The sequence below is a fragment of the Onthophagus taurus genome, chromosome 3 (genome assembly GCF_036711975.1).
Source record: "Onthophagus taurus isolate NC chromosome 3, IU_Otau_3.0, whole genome shotgun sequence".
NCBI lineage: Eukaryota > Metazoa > Arthropoda > Insecta > Coleoptera > Scarabaeidae > Onthophagus > Onthophagus taurus.
The window spans coordinates 7,792,741-7,809,445 of NC_091968.1; the positions used below are offsets into that span (position 1 = coordinate 7,792,741).

A 16,705-nucleotide genomic window follows, 5' to 3' on the forward strand; every position below is an offset into this window, starting at 1 on the left:
AAAACATTTTTATTATAGGTAATTTATATATTTAGATAATGTAGAGTTCATTTTATAATTCAATATGAGACTTTATAAATCAACTGGTGATGATGGATATTTCGAAATCAGTAAAGTTTTTTTAAAATAATCGGTAATTTTCTTTTGGCTTAAAGCGAATAACCGCTCTTTGTCAAAAAAATCTTCTATGAAATGTAGAGAATTATGAATGTTATCTGGAACATTCTCTCTTGACAATATAAAGGTTTCAAACTTTCTAAAAGAGGAATAAGCTTCATCAAATGTAGGCACAGCGATAAATACTTCATTTTCAAGATTATCATCACCCTGATCTGATTCTGAAACAATAAGAACATTAGGTTTGTTTTTGGTTCAAGAGTTTGTAGTTTCTGAGCCTGAGCCTATGTGGTTTGATTCTGTAGTTCCGCACGGTTCTGAACTCTTCCGTGCATACATATTGTATAAAGACGTATGCGCAGAACAGTTCAGAACCGTTCGGAAGTACAGAACTAAAGCAACCCTATTATTATTGAAACATTTGTAACAGATTATGCTAGCGGATTTCCTAAAAGTTACATACACATACCATTTTTATCTGGAATTGAAGTTCTCATAACACTGTCTAAAATATCTTTGTCTGTTGGAACGTCCATTGTATGGATACCATCATCGATATTTATATAATCATCAAATGAACAGTGCATATCTACAGCGGTTTCATATAAAGACCATAAGCACCTCATTTCAGACAAGGGATGAAGATCCTCTTCGTTCCAATAATCTTCTTCCAGCATTTCGGCGTTTTTAACAAACTTTGCCTTTTTGAAGCAATTCGCGATTGTTCGTTTTACCTTCCATGTTTTGTTTAAGTCTTTAATTGATTCAAGTAATGTTATTGTTGTAGAAGTAACTGAATCTGTATTGGTTAACAATTTCATTAAAATTCGTTTTCTATACAACTGTTTAACATTTTGTATAATTCCTAAATTCATCGCTTATAATACAGAGGTCGTATTAGGGGGAAAGTATGCCAGTTTAATATGTTTCAATTTAGATTGTATAGTCCGTGGATGAGCAGGACAATTGTCGACAAACAGTAGAATGCTTCTTTTTTGAGTACCAAATTTTTTATCTAATCCCAAGAGCCATTACTTTATGCCATGAAACCTACGCGGATTTTTTGATTTTCCAATGACTAGTAATTTTAACTTTTCAGATCCAGTCATATTACTGCCGACCATAACAGTAATTCTTTCTTTGCTCTTTTTTCCACCAAAGCATGGTTGATTTTGAAATGCTAACGTTCGATTAGGTAAACATTTATAAAATAAACCCGTCTCATCGGCATTGAAAATATCATTTTCATTGTATTCTTTGATCAAATCAGGCAACACATTTTTTTGCCAATTCTCACAGCATTCTAAATCTACAGACCGCATAATGACTTATAAACAATATTGTGTCTTTGTCGAAACTTATGCAACCACCCTACGCTAGCTACAAAGTCTTCACGACCCATAGCAACAGCAAATTCTTTTGCTTTTTCACGAGTTAGTGAACCAGAAATTGGGCGATTTGTATTGATCGCGGTAGTAACCCATTTAAGCATAACTTTGTCGATGTGGTCATAAACACAAGTTTTAAGTCTTTTTCTTTATTTTTTAAAATCGTTGACAGTGTACTTTGAGGAATACCGAATTCAGCAGCAATTTCTTTTTTGTTTTTTTCCCGTTTTTCTACCATCTTAATTAGCGATAGTTTTTCCGTAATCGTTAAGCACTTTAATTTTCGCTTATTACTAGCCATTTTAAACACACTAGACACCACCTAGCAGCTTTGACAATAACGAATGTTACGGCTTTCCGTAGTTGTAAACAAGTGAATTCAGAGAACTGGATATACAGGACTTTACCGGATTCGTTCGAACCATAAAATCATCCAAATAAAAAAAAATTACTTACAGAACGGATTCGAATATTTTATTCTTTGGTAAATTCGACTTATAGAAGTAAACGTTGAAGAAATTCCATAGTAGTTCAGTTCGAGTTACAAAGAAATTCGAGTTAGGGAAATTCGACTTAGGTCCATTACTACCATCTTTTAGTTAACTTTATCTTATAGATAAACCCATCTACTAGCCAATCAGAGCGTGTAAAATAGCCGTAACCGTGGTAATAATCCCTTAGATAGCTTAACCAGAAAATGGTAGTAACGAGCCTAAGGCCCACTTTTACCATCCTCCTGATAAACTATCTAGAAGATAGTTGCCATGGTTACGGCGGTTTTAAGCACTCTCATTGGCTAAGGCTCGTTACTACCATCTTCTGGTTAAGCTATCTAAGAGATTATTACCACGGTTACGGCTATTTTACACGCTCTGATTGGCTAGTAGATGGTTTTATCTATAAGATAAATTTATTTAAAAGATGGTAGTAATGGACCTAAGAGCTGGATTTATCTATCGGATAAATTTATCAAGAGGTGGTAAAAGTGGGCCTTAGAGAGATAAAAACACATTTGAAACGTAGTCAAACCGTTGAGCTTACGAAATGAATTCGATTTAGAGGATAATTCGAGATATAGAAGTTCGAGTTAGGGGAATTTCACTGTAATTTTAAAAAATTATGAAAAATCGATTTCTTAAGAAATTACCATACAGTTTTCCCCAATTAGCAATTAAAGTATCTACTTTTCAATGATAACGTCCGTTTTGAAAAATCATGTTTAATTTTTGTGATATAAATTTGTTAACTCAACCCTAAGTTCTGGTAATTATGAAGTTTTCGTTGATTGATATAAAAAATTGGTGAAAAAGTTTGGTAAAAAAATTGAAAGCTTGATTCTTTCTCTATCTAAAACCGTTGATACTAAGATCAATAAAAAATAAAGAACACCGCTATGTACTTAAAATAGCTCCAAATTACCAAACTTCAAATCCTTGTGCAATTGTTATCAAAGTGAATTTTTAGAAACTGTTATTATAGACAGAAAGAGCGCTCCTTCAACTATCTTAACACTTTGCTGACCGGCAATTTTACACAAAAACTATGTCATGTCACCGGCTATATTTTTGTAAATGTTTTAAATAAACTCTAATAAATTTTATTTATACTAAATGAAATGAAATTATACTTTGATCATATTTTTATAGTTCTTAGCTACTTCTAGTAGAAATTTTTTATATCTTATCGTTAGTTTATTTTGTGACTTTTAGAGCAAATTTGGAATGCATTAAACTCCACCCGAATAAATCTGAAAGTTGCAAATGTACCCAGACACATTTTCACAAACCATTCTCAGTAAAATTCCGTATTTTGTAATCTTTGCCGGATTATATGTTTTGAAGCTAAGAAGTCTGTCTCTCACTAGGTGCATTTTATACATTATCGCTGAGATGGAAAAATGTAAGGATTTGCTCGAACCTCATACTGCTTAGTTTTAGGGAATATTGGTGCTTCAACCAAAGGGCCAATAAAATTCCATTGGCCAGTAATCTCTCCAACATGCTTTTTAGGGCCCCTCAATATCAATAACCCAAGAAACTTCTTCATATCGCTTGTTGTAGCGTCCGTCCATGGTAAAGTTTTAGCAGACTTCTTATGCAATGTTTTCATTTGGAAGTTAAATAGTTTCCGTTTGGGCATGAAAAGTGTTAATTCGGATTTTCGTCGGTCAATATCTATTGGCGTCATTCTTAAATCACCCTTAATATACTTACATCCCTACACGCAGAAACGGTTAATTGCTCTTCCTCTAAATAACTTTCTTATTTGATAGGGGAAAACTATAGAAGTATATCTATCTTATCGAAAATTTTCTGCTCTTTCTATAGGCGTACAAAACCTTTTATTCACACGTTTTAGCCACTTTTAAACTTTGTTCGGGTCAATAACTTTTTTATATGACCAGGAGAAAACTCTAGAACCATGTCTATCTTATCGAAAAATGTCTGCTCTTTCTAATGGTGTATAACACGATGCGTTTGCACAAACATGTTTATGGCCAAAAACTACTAATGTTACGGATTTTTCTATTTCTAGTTAAGTCCCATTTGTGACTGTACAAGGAAACCCACCATTTATCGTATTAAAGACATTGAAAAATAATTTTAATTTATTGCTGGCCGTAATAAAATGCTTAAATTGGCAACAACACTTGCATATTAGGGGAAACTTAACAAGCAACAAAACCAACGTTGGGTAATTCGCACGTAAGAAATACTGAACGATACTTAGCGAATACAATAGCGATCTGAGTAACAACTAATAATACAGGTCTGGGAGTGTTTCATTGTATACGGACACATTTGAGTCAACATTACTTTTGTTTTGTTAGTACAAGAAGTTTTGTCAGTCAAGAAGTCAGTGTATAACATTATAGTTGTTTTTTGTAATTTGTGAACATAATTCGCAAAAATATGGTTGACTTGTTTTATTCAGTAAAAGTTTTGCTGGGCTACAGTCTTTGTGGATGTATTGACTACACTATTTACAGATTATATCTGTATGTAAACGCCACAATTATAACCATCTTGTTGTTTGGGATAGTCTGAAATTTTAAACGTATCGTCGTAGAGTTTTCTCCTATTCATATAAGTAAGTTATCGACCCGAACAAGGTTTAAAAGTCGCTAAAACGTGTAAATTTAGTATTTTTTGGCCAAAAACGTGCTTGTGCAAGTGCTATTGATCGACGAAACCCGAATTAAGATAGTTGAAGGAGCGCTCTTTCTAATTGTGATAACAGTTTTTTAAAATTCGATTTGATAACAATTGCACAAGAGCTTGAAGTTTGGTAATTTTGAACTATTTTAAGTACAGAGCGGTATTCTTCATTTTCTATTGATCTTAGTATCAACTTATTGGCGGGCGAAAACCGAATCCATAGGATTTTAGATAGAGTGAGCATCAAGCTTTCAAATGGTGCATTTAGTTCTTCGCTATCTCTAATAATGAGGAAGATATCAGTTAAGAAAGTAGATAGGGTATTACGGGTAAAAGTTTGTTGCCATCATCGCACGGATCATTTCTTGGAAAATGATTGTAAAATTTTTCTCAATTATCAATTAAAGTATCTATTTTTTAGTAAGGCAGAGAATCTCTCGATAAACCCGTAAAAGACAATGAGTGAAAGTTGGATGGACTAATCAACAACTATCCAAGGTGAAGAGATTCCTTTCTCAAAGGAAGTCAAATATCTAGGAGTAATCCTAGACAAAACCCTCTCATGGAATGGACATTTGCAGCGAGTTTTACATAAAGCTAGACTATCCTTGTGGACTTGTCGTAATCTTTGTGGAAAAAATTGGGGTCTGAAAGACTCCTGAAAGATTGTACTGGCTCTATGTGACTGTGGTTAGACGTATCATCACATACGAAGCAGCAGCCTGATATAGAAAAGTCCGGCAGACTAAAGCTTTCACGAATTCAACGAGTAGCTGGATTGGCTATCTCTGGTGCGATAAGCACAACGCCAACTCTAGCAATGGATGTTCTGCTTGGTCTATCTCCTTTGCATTTGCATATAGAGAAAGTGGCTAGAACTACCTTTTACAAATTTAAGCAATATGCTCAAAACTGTTTCAACTTGTCCTAGCAATGTGCTGCGGAAGACATTATAAGCACTGATATTTTGCTCGCGTTTGTGGGGCTAGAGCCAGCAGTTGGTGTATCATTTGCGTTGGCCGAACATATTCGGATTGGATTGTGGGCTGAAGAAAGACTTTGTCTACTGTGGACGTGCTTTTCTTGAATAAGACATGCTAATTCTGTACTCATGAACAAAATGTGTTGCACAGTGGTCAATTTCTCAAATTTAGGAGGACGAATATAAAAATTGATGATTTTTTGCGATATAATAATGCTTTATCTGGCTTACTGCATGACTGGTATATACTATAGAAATATTTATTTTTTGATTGGATTGGTTTCATTACATAAGATAGTGTACAGGGTAATTCAAATTCGACCCCCACCATTGGGATTTCAGAAACCATAAGAGATACAGAAATGGTTAAATGGGGACAAAGTTCTGTATCTTAGAGCTCATCATTTTTCAACTAACTTTATGGATCTAGCCGTTTTAGTTTTTAAAATAACAACGTTTGGTTGAATGTAAAACACTTCACAAATTACAGAAAAAGTATTTATGATAACAAAATAATATGAAAATTAATTTTAATTAGTTAATTTTTATTTCAACTAAAGCAAATGTTCAAACTGATGGCCATTTTCTTGGATGCATAAATGTCGACTAATATTTCCTACAACTCTCTCTACATCTCTTCTTCTTATGGATCTAAATTCAGTTATGATACTCTCTCTGAGGTTTTCAATGTTATCATGTTCTTGTTGGTAAACCTTGTTCTTCAAAGTTCCCATAAAAATGTATCTAAAACATTTAGATCCGGAGATCTTGCAGGCCATCTTATCGTCCCATTATTTCCTGTCCATCGATTTGGAAATTCTGCATCAAGAAAATCACACATTTCACATAATCATACATTTCTCCATTCAAATTACCCCGAAAGAATGTGGATCTGATATTCGATTTCCATAGACTCCTGCTCGTACATTTAAACTAAAACAAATTTATGGCCTAATTTCCCTGAATTGCATAGGATTGTTGATACTCCAAATATGCTCATTGTTTCAGTTGAAAAGACCAGAATTTGTAAAAGTACTTTCGTCAGTCCAAATTATGTTGTTTCAAAATTCAGGAGATATATTGATTTGATTTATAATCCAGTTGCAATACAGTCTTGCAGTCAATACTAGTCTTCTTGCAGGATCTCCTGGGTTGGGAGATTTTTAAACTCTCTCCAGACACTAGTTTGCGGAATCCCAAATTCTGATACAATTTCATACGTAGATTTTGAACTATTATTTCTTATCTAAAACAGTACTTCATTGAGTTTGCAGTTTGATTTATATATAAATATTCTTATTTCAGTTTGTAACTTTAAATTTATACATCATTTATTATGTTTTCTTTAACTTCCTGATTCATTCTATCACCGTACTTTCTCCGTGGCTTCTGAAAAGCTACATATTCAATCAAACGTTGATTTAATGTTGTAAATATCGTTCTGTCCGGTTGTCGTCTCTCTGGATACATTTCCAAATACATTTGCGAAGTTCTCACTGTATTTTTGTCATACTTATAATAAAGTTTTATCATGTTTCGTTTCTCTTTGTTTGTAAAAGCCATCTTAAATCAGTACTTTCGAAGTATTCTTCATAAGTATTGTTGATTTCTATGGAAACACTTAGCGCACAAGTTAGAGCCTCCTAATAAAATATTCGTTTTTTTGTTAATAATTCAATGTTTTTTTAAATGAAATACATTGTGTGACATATCATTGAAATCAGAATTAATTATCCTATTTTTTGGTGTGAAAATCAAATATGGTGTTCATAGGAAAAATTAACCTGATGATAGTTTCACGAAAATGAAACGTCTGAGAACATTTCTTGTTGTGTCATGACATTTTTCATAAAAAGTTGCCTTAAGAATGTTTTTTCAGATTCACGAAAAAGCGAAAAATAAAGAAGTTATAGGCAAAAAACGAAAAGTCATTATTTTGTTTTTCGGCTATATTTTAAAAACTAAAACGGTTAGATCCAAAAAGTTTGTTGAAAAATGATGAGCTCTAAGATACGCAACTTTGCCCCCATTTCACCATTTCTGTATCTCTTATAGTTTCTGAGATCCCAATGGTGGGGGTCGAATTTGAATTACCCTGTATAAGACTTTACTTACTTCCACTGACTTTAGAAAATATTGACTGTCAAATGAGAAATGTATTGAAAAATGAGGTAAGATAGTGATATAAATGGAGTATTAAATCTCAATATTTTCACGTTTCCAAATTAATAAACAGTCGGTTAAGTCGCTGTGAGAAGCTATACTAACTCACCTATCCAAATTCTACAATTTATGTTACATTTTAGTTCTTACAAAAACATAATATAAATAGACATGAATTCATAATACATCGACTAGAATGATTTTTGCACATAGCGGTCTTCTTCAATCTTAAAGCAAGTTTGAATATTAGCTTCCCAAATGAAGAAAAGTGATCATTGATAATAACTAGAGACCGGATTTATATGCTTTTGCATGTTTTGCATATAACATAATACTTTGCATTTTTATCGCATATAAATTTAGTTGTCCATATAGTTCGATATAATCGCAAGTAATCTCATATGAGCGCATGTTTTGTCCATATTTGAATATAACAGCAGTTAATTTGATACTGGCAGTATCTAGTAGTAGACAGAGAGTTAAAAGTGCGGCAGTGGTCCCATCCGATTTTCGTAACATAACCTCTATATCATTTCAAGCCACACAAGTGTTCAAGTGATTTAGACGTTAAGTTATTGTGTTAAAGAAACAATAAATCGTAATGCCGAAAGTGGGTTCTTCTAAGGCCGAATTGCTTGAAATGTAGATAAAAATATCTAACCAGCTAGTGACTGACGGGAAAATTGTTTTTTGCAACTCCTGTTCCAAACAAGTACGTATAAAACAAAATTTAGAGGCTTTTTTTCTAGAACTCGTTGATTTTCAAGGTGGCGTGTAATCAAAAATATCAAATTGATCAGCATTTATCAACAACTTTCCACCAAGAATCTGAAAAAAGATCAGGAAATTATCTTTTTAGATCAGCAAATTAAACCAAAGTTGTATTTATGATGCAATGCCTGAATCATCACAGCAAATGCTGGAAAACTCGCTGGAAATGAGTTTCTTTTTCGATTTATGCAACGCCATGACCCAATCAAATATACTATGGAACAAATTTGAAAATTGGAAAATCCAGAAACTTTACTGTTTAAAATTTATAGCTATTGTCGTTGTAAATAATATCTTTTTAAGATTACAAAACAGCATTTGTAATCTTTATATATTATATTTTATTATATTTATATACTATTTGGTACAATGCAACATTATAGGTAGTATTTATGTAACAGATATGCATTGTTTTTTTGTTTTGACCGCATAATATTGTCCATATTTCCGGAATATTATTGTTATTTTGACCAATTTTAAACACATAAAAAACTTATATTGCTTATTTTTGTCGCATATAAACCCGGGCCTTAATAATAACCATGTTTATACAAAAATGTTCATGCATTTATCTTTTTTTAATATGCCAGTTATTTAAAAAATGATAGATGGTGGTCAGGTAAAGTACCATTTTCGAATACGCGGTTCTAGTGAACTTTATGATCTGAATATTTCCCATAATTTTATTCGATCATCAATATTTAATTTGTTTATTTCGCTTTAAACGCATCTCTGTAATTAAAGTAAGTCACTTATTCGGCTGATTATGGGGTAAAAGTCGAAATTGGTTACTTAATCGAATATTAATATTTTTTGAATTCCCTTTTCAATGATTAATTAAAGACTTTTGAAGTCTTTTAAAGATAGAAACCGAAAATGTTGTTGTATCAATGCGTCTGGACGTCTGGATTATTTTTATCCCCAGATATAAATAGGACCGTCCCCGGAGCAATTTGTCTAATGCACCGCCCACCCCATAAACTGTACGTTTTATAGACAGTCCGAACCGATTTATTGGCGTGTTTGTGGCGGATAATGTCCTGTTAAATGACTACAGTTAGACACATCTTACAATTCGTAGGTCACCAAAAAATACGTATCAAAATAACATGTATTTTGATAAAAAAAAATTTTCAACGCAAGATTTCTTTTGGACGATATCGTACAAGAATTACTGTTGGTGTGAAGTCGCTAATTGTGAGAATTATGGGGGCGCGTCCGTTGTCAGTCGGTCGGCTCGCTTTGGTTCGTCCCTTTTTTATTGCTTTATTTCGGACCGAAAGTGTCTGTGTGTGGTACTACGCGAACCTTTAATAACAACCAATTTGTAGAATCTCAAAGAAAGCAAAACGAACGTTAAAATATCTTCCCGCTACAACAATTCAAAGAATTCAACACATTAAAATCCTCCTTGTACAAACAATCAAGATTAACGAGAGTAGGAGTATAATCAAAATAATTTGTTTCGCCCCCATTTTAAAGTCTGAAGTAATTTTTCAGTGTTTCACCATAATCCAACCTGAACCAAAACGTAACTTTTCAACTTCTCGAAATGAGTTTTCACGAGCGTGGCGTCTTCGTATAATTTAGAGTACAAAAACATCGTTAAAAGAGACAGCCGCGATTTTTAACCCCATTTACTGTTTTACTATTTCACTATTTCCTGTTTGGCAACGTAACAAAAGGTGTAAAGGTTTGTCACCGGATTTTCGAGTCGATAAGAATATGTCTTTTTATCATTGTTACAAAGTTCTTTTTTATCACCAGTTAAAGGCGAGACCCATTAACCTAAATTCTTACCATAAGACTATTTGTTTACACATCGTAACGAAATCTTCACGAACAATAAAAGCTCGGGTTTTATAGAACGAAAACGATCTTATCATTGATACGATTTGATGAGAACTTTTATAGTGTTGAAGGAAGAGTTTTATGCTTAGGTGTGTCAATAGTATCAATACTTAACACCTGGATCTCATTCTACATCTTAATTACTTAGTACCATAAAAAAAATTGCCCTACATTCAAAATGATTTATTTCACAATTATCTTAACAATTTTTTTTCTGGCTATTTATGATCTATTTTGTAACTTGATAAACGGTTCTTAATACAACAGTTAGAGTTCTAAGTTGTGGATTAAAGAGTGGGTGGAAAGGCTCCGGGAAAATAGACCATTACAATTGGCGTAGAGTTGTTCCTTCTCTGATTCGTTCACTACGCCAATCGAAAGTCGGATTAGAAAATTAAGCTACATAAATTAAAAATGGCCACCAAATCGAATTAAATTGTTGAATCAAATCAAAGAATATTATTCGTTTTTTGAAAATGTCTTAGCTGGGCGTAAACGTGAACTTTCACGTGTATGCTACGACCGTCGCCTCGTTTCGTTTCGTTCCAGTTTTAACTCTTAAAGAGCAATTACGTCTCGCAGGAACGTGTTATAGCGGCGACTTAACTGGATTATGCAGCAGGACCGCGCCGGAATTCGATATATTTTTTTTTCTTTACGAATCGATACGCGGTGACACACGCTAATTGCCACCGCTATCTCGAGAATGCGAGATTGTGGCAATAATCGAATTGCAAATACCAAATAGTAAATCGGCAAAACATGTTATTATTTTACGTATAGAAGTTGATATGAGATTTGATACCTAAACGATATCGAATTAGATTAAATTGTTTTCTTTTTCGTGTTTAGGATAAAAAAAAATTTAAAAATTTATGAGGGGGCCACTTATCAATTAGTTGAGCTGGTACGGTTAATTGGATGTGAAGCGACCGAAACCGTACGGTTTTCTTGTGCTTCCTCGGTGCAGCCCGCAACCTAGAATTAACCTTTTTGTCGGATAATTAATATATCGATTTAAACCGGACCGTGTAGTTATTACAGGGCGGCTCGGTAATTGTCGAGTATTCTGTAATGTAAAGCCGATGTTTTCATTTATATGTAGTAAAAGGGAAACCCCCCACCATTTGTGGCATTTTTAAACAGGATCGGATTCGGACATTTCTTTTTAAATCGGGATGAGATCGCAACAACGAAGAATGGGATGAAATGTCTTATATACTATAATATATATATATACTATATGAAATGGCTATTATAATGAATCGCATATCTCTTGTGCTTATGAAGTAACATATTTTAAATGGAATTCTTCTTATTCCTCTTTAACTTCCTGAGAAATAATAAAAATTTATGAAGAAATCAAAAATAAATGATGTTATTTGCTTTTAACTCGGGTTGGGTTGGCAACCTCGAATAATGGGATGAAATGGCTTATATACTATGTTTGTTGGGTTAAAAAGAAAGATTTATTTATAGGAATAACATTTCCATCTCTCTTAATTGCTGAGATATAAGATCATTTTAAGCCAAAAACGTCAAATTTGAATTTTCGGGTCATTAAGTTGGTATCAATGAGAGATGGATTAAAATAATAAATTGAACATCTTTTTGTGCTTAAGAAGAAACTTATTTTATATGGAATTCTTCTTCTTCCTCCTTAACTTGTCGAGAAATAACAAAAATTTGTGAAGAAATCAAAAATAAATGATGTTATTTGCTTTTCGCTCGGGTTAGGTTGGCAACCTCGAATAATGGGATGAAATGGCTTATATATTATGTTTGTTGGGTTAACACGAAAGATTTATTTATATCAATAACATATTCCATCTTTCTTAATTACTGAGATATAAGATGATGTTAAGCCAAAAACGTCAAATTCGAATTTTCGGGTTATTAAGTTGGTATCAATGAGAGAGGGATTAAAATAATGAATCGGATATGTTCTTGTGTTTAAGAAGAAACATATTTTATGTGGTACACTTTTTCTTTCTTCTTAACTAGCCGAGAAATAACTAAAATTTACGAAGAAATCAAAAGAAAATGATTTTATTTGGTTTTAGCTCGGGTTGGGTTGGCAACCTCGAATAATAGGATGAAATGGCTTATATACTACGTTTGTTGGGTTAAAACGAAAGATTTATTTATAGCAATAACATATTCCATCTCTCTTAATTACTGAGATATAAGATGATTTTAAGCCAAAAACGTCAAATTCAAATTTTCGGGTCATTAAGTTGGTATCAATGAGAGATGGATTAAAATAATGAATCGGATATCTTTTTGTGCTTAAGAAAAAACATATTTTATATGAAATTCTTCTTCTTCCTCCTTAATTTGCCGAGAAATAACAAAAATATGTGAAGAAATCAAAAATAAATGATGTTATTTGCTTTTAGCTCGGGTTGGGTTGGCAACCTCGAATAATGGGATGAAATGGCTTATATACTATGTTTATTGGGTTAAAACGAAAGATTTATTTATAGGAATAACATATTCCATCTCTCTTAATAACTGAGATATAAGATGATTTTAAGCCAAAAACGTCAAATTCGAATTTTCGGGTCATTAAGTTGGTATCAATGCGAGATGGATTAAAATAATGAATCGCATATCTTTTTGTGCTTAAGAAGAAACATATTTTATATGAAATTCTTCTTCTTCCTCCTTAATTTTCCGAGAAATAACAAAAATTTGTGAAGAAATCAAAAATAAATTATGTAATTTGCTTTTAGCTCGGGTTGAGTTGGCAACCTCGAATAATGGGATGAAATGGCTTATATACCATGTTTGTTAAGTTAAAATGAAAGATTTATTTATAGCAATAATACATTCCATCTCTCTTAATTACTGAGATAGAAGATGATTTTAAGCCAAAAACGTGAAATTCGAATTTTCGGGTCATTAGGTTGGTATCAATGAGAGATGGATTAAAATAATGAATCGGATATCTTTTTGTGCTTAAGAAGAAACATATTTTATATGGAATTTTTCTTCTTCCTCTTTAACTTGCCAAAAAATAACAGAAATTTATGAAGAAATCAAAAATAAATGATGTAATTTGCTTTTAGCTCGGGATGAGTTGGCAACCTCGAATAATGGGATGAAATGGCTTATATACCATGTTTGTTAAGTTAAAATGAAAGATTTATTTATAGCAATAACATATTCCATCTCTCTTAATTACTGAGATATCAGATGATTTTAAACCAAAAACGCCAAATTCGAATTTTCGGGTCGTTAAGTTGGTATCAATGCGAGATGGATTAAAATAATGAATCGGATATCTTTTTGTGCTTAAGAAGAAACATATTTTATATGAAATTCTTCTTCTTCCTCTTTAATTTGCCGAGAAATAGCAGAAATTTCTGAAGAAATCAAAAATAAATGATGTAATTTGCTTTTAGCTCGGGTTGAGTTGGCAACCTCGAATAATGGGATGAAATGGCTTATATACCATGCTTGTTAAGATAAAATGAAAGATTTATTTATAGGAATAACATTTCCATCTCTCTTAATTACTGAGATATAAGATGATTTTAAGCCAAAAACGTCAAATTCGAATTTTCGGGTCGTTAAGTTGGTGTCAATGAGAGATGGATTAAAATAATGAATCGGATATCTTTTTGTGCTCTTCCTCTTGCTCCTTAATTTACCGAGAAATAACAAAAATTTGTGAAGAAATCAAAAATAAATGATGTTATTGGCTTTTAGCTCGGGTTGGGTTGGCAACCACGAATAATGGAATGAAATGGCTTATATACTATGTTTTTTGGGTTAAAACGAAAGATTTATTTATAGGAATAATATTTCTATCTAACTTAATAACTGAGATATAAGATGATTTTAAGCCAAAAACGTGAAATTCGAATTTTCGAGTCATTAAGTTGGTATCAATGCGAGATGGATTAAAATAATCAATCGGATATCTTTTTGTGCTTAAGAAGAAACATATTTTGTATGAAATTCTTCTTCTTCCTCCTTAATTTGCCGAGAAATAACAAAACTTTGTGAAAAAATCAAAAAAAAGTGATGTAATTTGCTTTTAGCTCGGGTGAGGTTGGCAGCCTCGAATAATGGGATGAAATGGCTTATATACTATGTTTGTTGGGTTAAAAGAAAGATTTATTTATAGTAATAACATTTCCATCTCTCTTAATTACTGAGATATAACATGATTTTAAGCCTAAAACATCAAATTCGAATTTTCGAGTCATTAAGTTGGTGTCAATGCGAGATGGATTAAAATCATGAATCGGATGTCGTCTTGTGCTAAAGAAGAAACATATTTTATATGAAACACTACGTTCCTCCTTAATTTGCCGAGAAATAACAAAAATTTGTGAAGATATCAAAAATAAATGATGTTATTTGCTTTTAGTTCGGGTTAGGTTGGCAACCTCGAATAATGGGATGAAATGGCTTATATACCTTGTTTGTTGAGTTAAAATGAAAGATTTATTTATAGCAAAAACATATTCCATCTCTCTTAATAACTGAGATATAAGATGATTTTAAGCCAAATACTGTCAAATTCGAATTTTCGGGTCATTAAGTTGGTATCAATGCACTGAAAAAAATGATATGGAAAATTGAACTAAATCAATTTAGTTGTTAGACAAATAGTCATTTATTCATTTACCTAACGTAATTTAACTGACATATACAATTCTAATTAGTCAAATTTATGATAGTTAATTTATCTATTTACTGAGGAGATACAACTCATTTTTAGAAAAAGAAACTATATCGTGGAAACTAGTTGATAAGTCGAGTAGTTTAATTACCCAAAGTATTTGGTATTTTGTCTATTTTGTTCTAGTCTGAATGTCTATATGCATTTAACAATGAAATATTTTACCAAAATGGACAAATGTACTATTATTACATACTTTATTTAAATGTATTTTAGTCGTTTTGTCTACCTGTTTTCATCGTTATATCGATCGTTTATAGAAAATATTTCTTAATACAAAAATGTAGGTATTACGTCTATATTTAAGTAATAAAGCTATCTACTACCATTAATAATAAAAATAATATTAATAGTAAAAAGATCTATTAATAGAATTAGTTTTTATAACTAGTAGTAGTAGTTAGCTAATTTTTGACTAAAAATTCTAAATAATATGACTAAATTTTAGGTAGTTTTCATTATTTTTCTCAGTGTGAGAGATGGATTAAAATAATGAATCGGATATCTTCTTGTGCTTAAGAAGAAACATATTTTATATGGAACACTTCTTCCTCCTTTTTAACTTGCCGAAAGATAACCAAAATTTATGCAGAAACCAAAAATATATGATGTTATTTGCTTTTAGCTTGGGTTGGGTTGGCAACCTCGCACTATGGGATTAAATGGCTTATAATAAATAACCAAATATCCATTTGTAAGATTCACATATTCTAGTCTCTCAATTCTTGAGATTTAAGATAATTTAACCTGATTAACCTAAGGTCACTGGTGGCCGACGCTTTACAATTAATACCATCCACCCAAAACTTGTTTTAACACTCGGCTACACTTACAACAGGAAATCTATAACTTCGTATGATTAAATTAAGCATCTATCAAAACCCTTGAGCTACTGCATTCTTCTTTCCAAAGTTGTTCTCGATCTCCGTGTGGGTCGCCAGCCCTGCGATCTACCCTTCATGTACATCAAGACATGACCAAATCAAGACAGCTGTCTATCCTGAATTATCCTCCCGACCGGCTGCATATTGAGCTCTTCTCGAATCAATCCGAAGTGCTGCTATTAATACCACTCAAAACTATTGACAGGAATTTTATTACGGAAAGAATCTTAGACAATACTAGCCGTGTTACAAAGTTGAGTATAAAAAATGATAACAACAAGGTTCATGGAATACAAGAAATTATTTATGACACATTTATGCTTTAAAATAATGGATATTTCATTATTATATTTCAAGTCGTTCGTAAGATACGATACGGTTGAAATGACATAGAAATAGAATATTACTAATTGCTTTCAAAATAAATAGTAATGTTGAATACGGCCCTGTTATTTTCAACCAGATCCCTAAGAAGAGTCGAAAGATAATTACCAACGAGTTGGACCGACGAAAAGGAAATAAACGGATGCTCCTCGAAAACCGGGCGAAGAAACATTCAGGTACAGAAAGTGACAACTTGTACTTGAAGAAAAACAAGATAAATAAATATACCGACCAGAAAAAAAACATCTACCTCTACCTATAAAAAAAATAAACGAAAAAAAAAATTATATATACTAAGGGTAATTCTTTTT

At 32.3% G+C, this 16,705-nt stretch overlaps 3 protein-coding genes across 6 annotated transcripts in view; 2 read left to right on the forward strand and 1 right to left on the reverse strand.

Annotated features, from left to right (window-relative positions):
• LOC111417220 (uncharacterized) overlaps positions 1–16,705 on the forward strand; it is a 124,394-nt gene that overhangs the window by 18,206 nt on the left and 89,483 nt on the right. The window lies entirely within an intron of this gene.
• LOC111417579 (uncharacterized) overlaps positions 1–16,705 on the forward strand; it is a 245,495-nt gene that overhangs the window by 17,161 nt on the left and 211,629 nt on the right. The gene's annotated exons all lie outside the window — the stretch shown is intronic.
• Positions 73–1,439, reverse strand: LOC111423386 (tigger transposable element-derived protein 6-like). The gene is made up of 3 exons (XM_071194995.1): positions 1,172–1,439; positions 587–916; positions 73–338 (listed from the first exon to the last, which is right to left on the reverse strand). The coding sequence occupies exons 1-3, from the start codon at positions 1,437–1,439 to the stop codon at positions 73–75; spliced, it is 864 nt and encodes a 287-aa protein (XP_071051096.1).

Bases quoted from the DNA above. Each gene is read 5' to 3' on its own strand.
- LOC111423386 (XM_071194995.1), bottom strand. From the start codon at position 1,439: ATGCGGTCTGTAGATTTAGAATGCTGTGAGAATTGGCAAAAAAATGTG. The intron at 917-1,171 runs GTAGGTTTCATG...TAACCAATACAG, and splicing joins TGGAAAATCAAAAAATCCGC to ATTCAGTTACTTCTACAACA. The intron at 339-586 runs GTATGTGTATGT...TTATTGTTTCAG, and splicing joins TTCAATTCCAGATAAAAATG to AATCAGATCAGGGTGATGAT.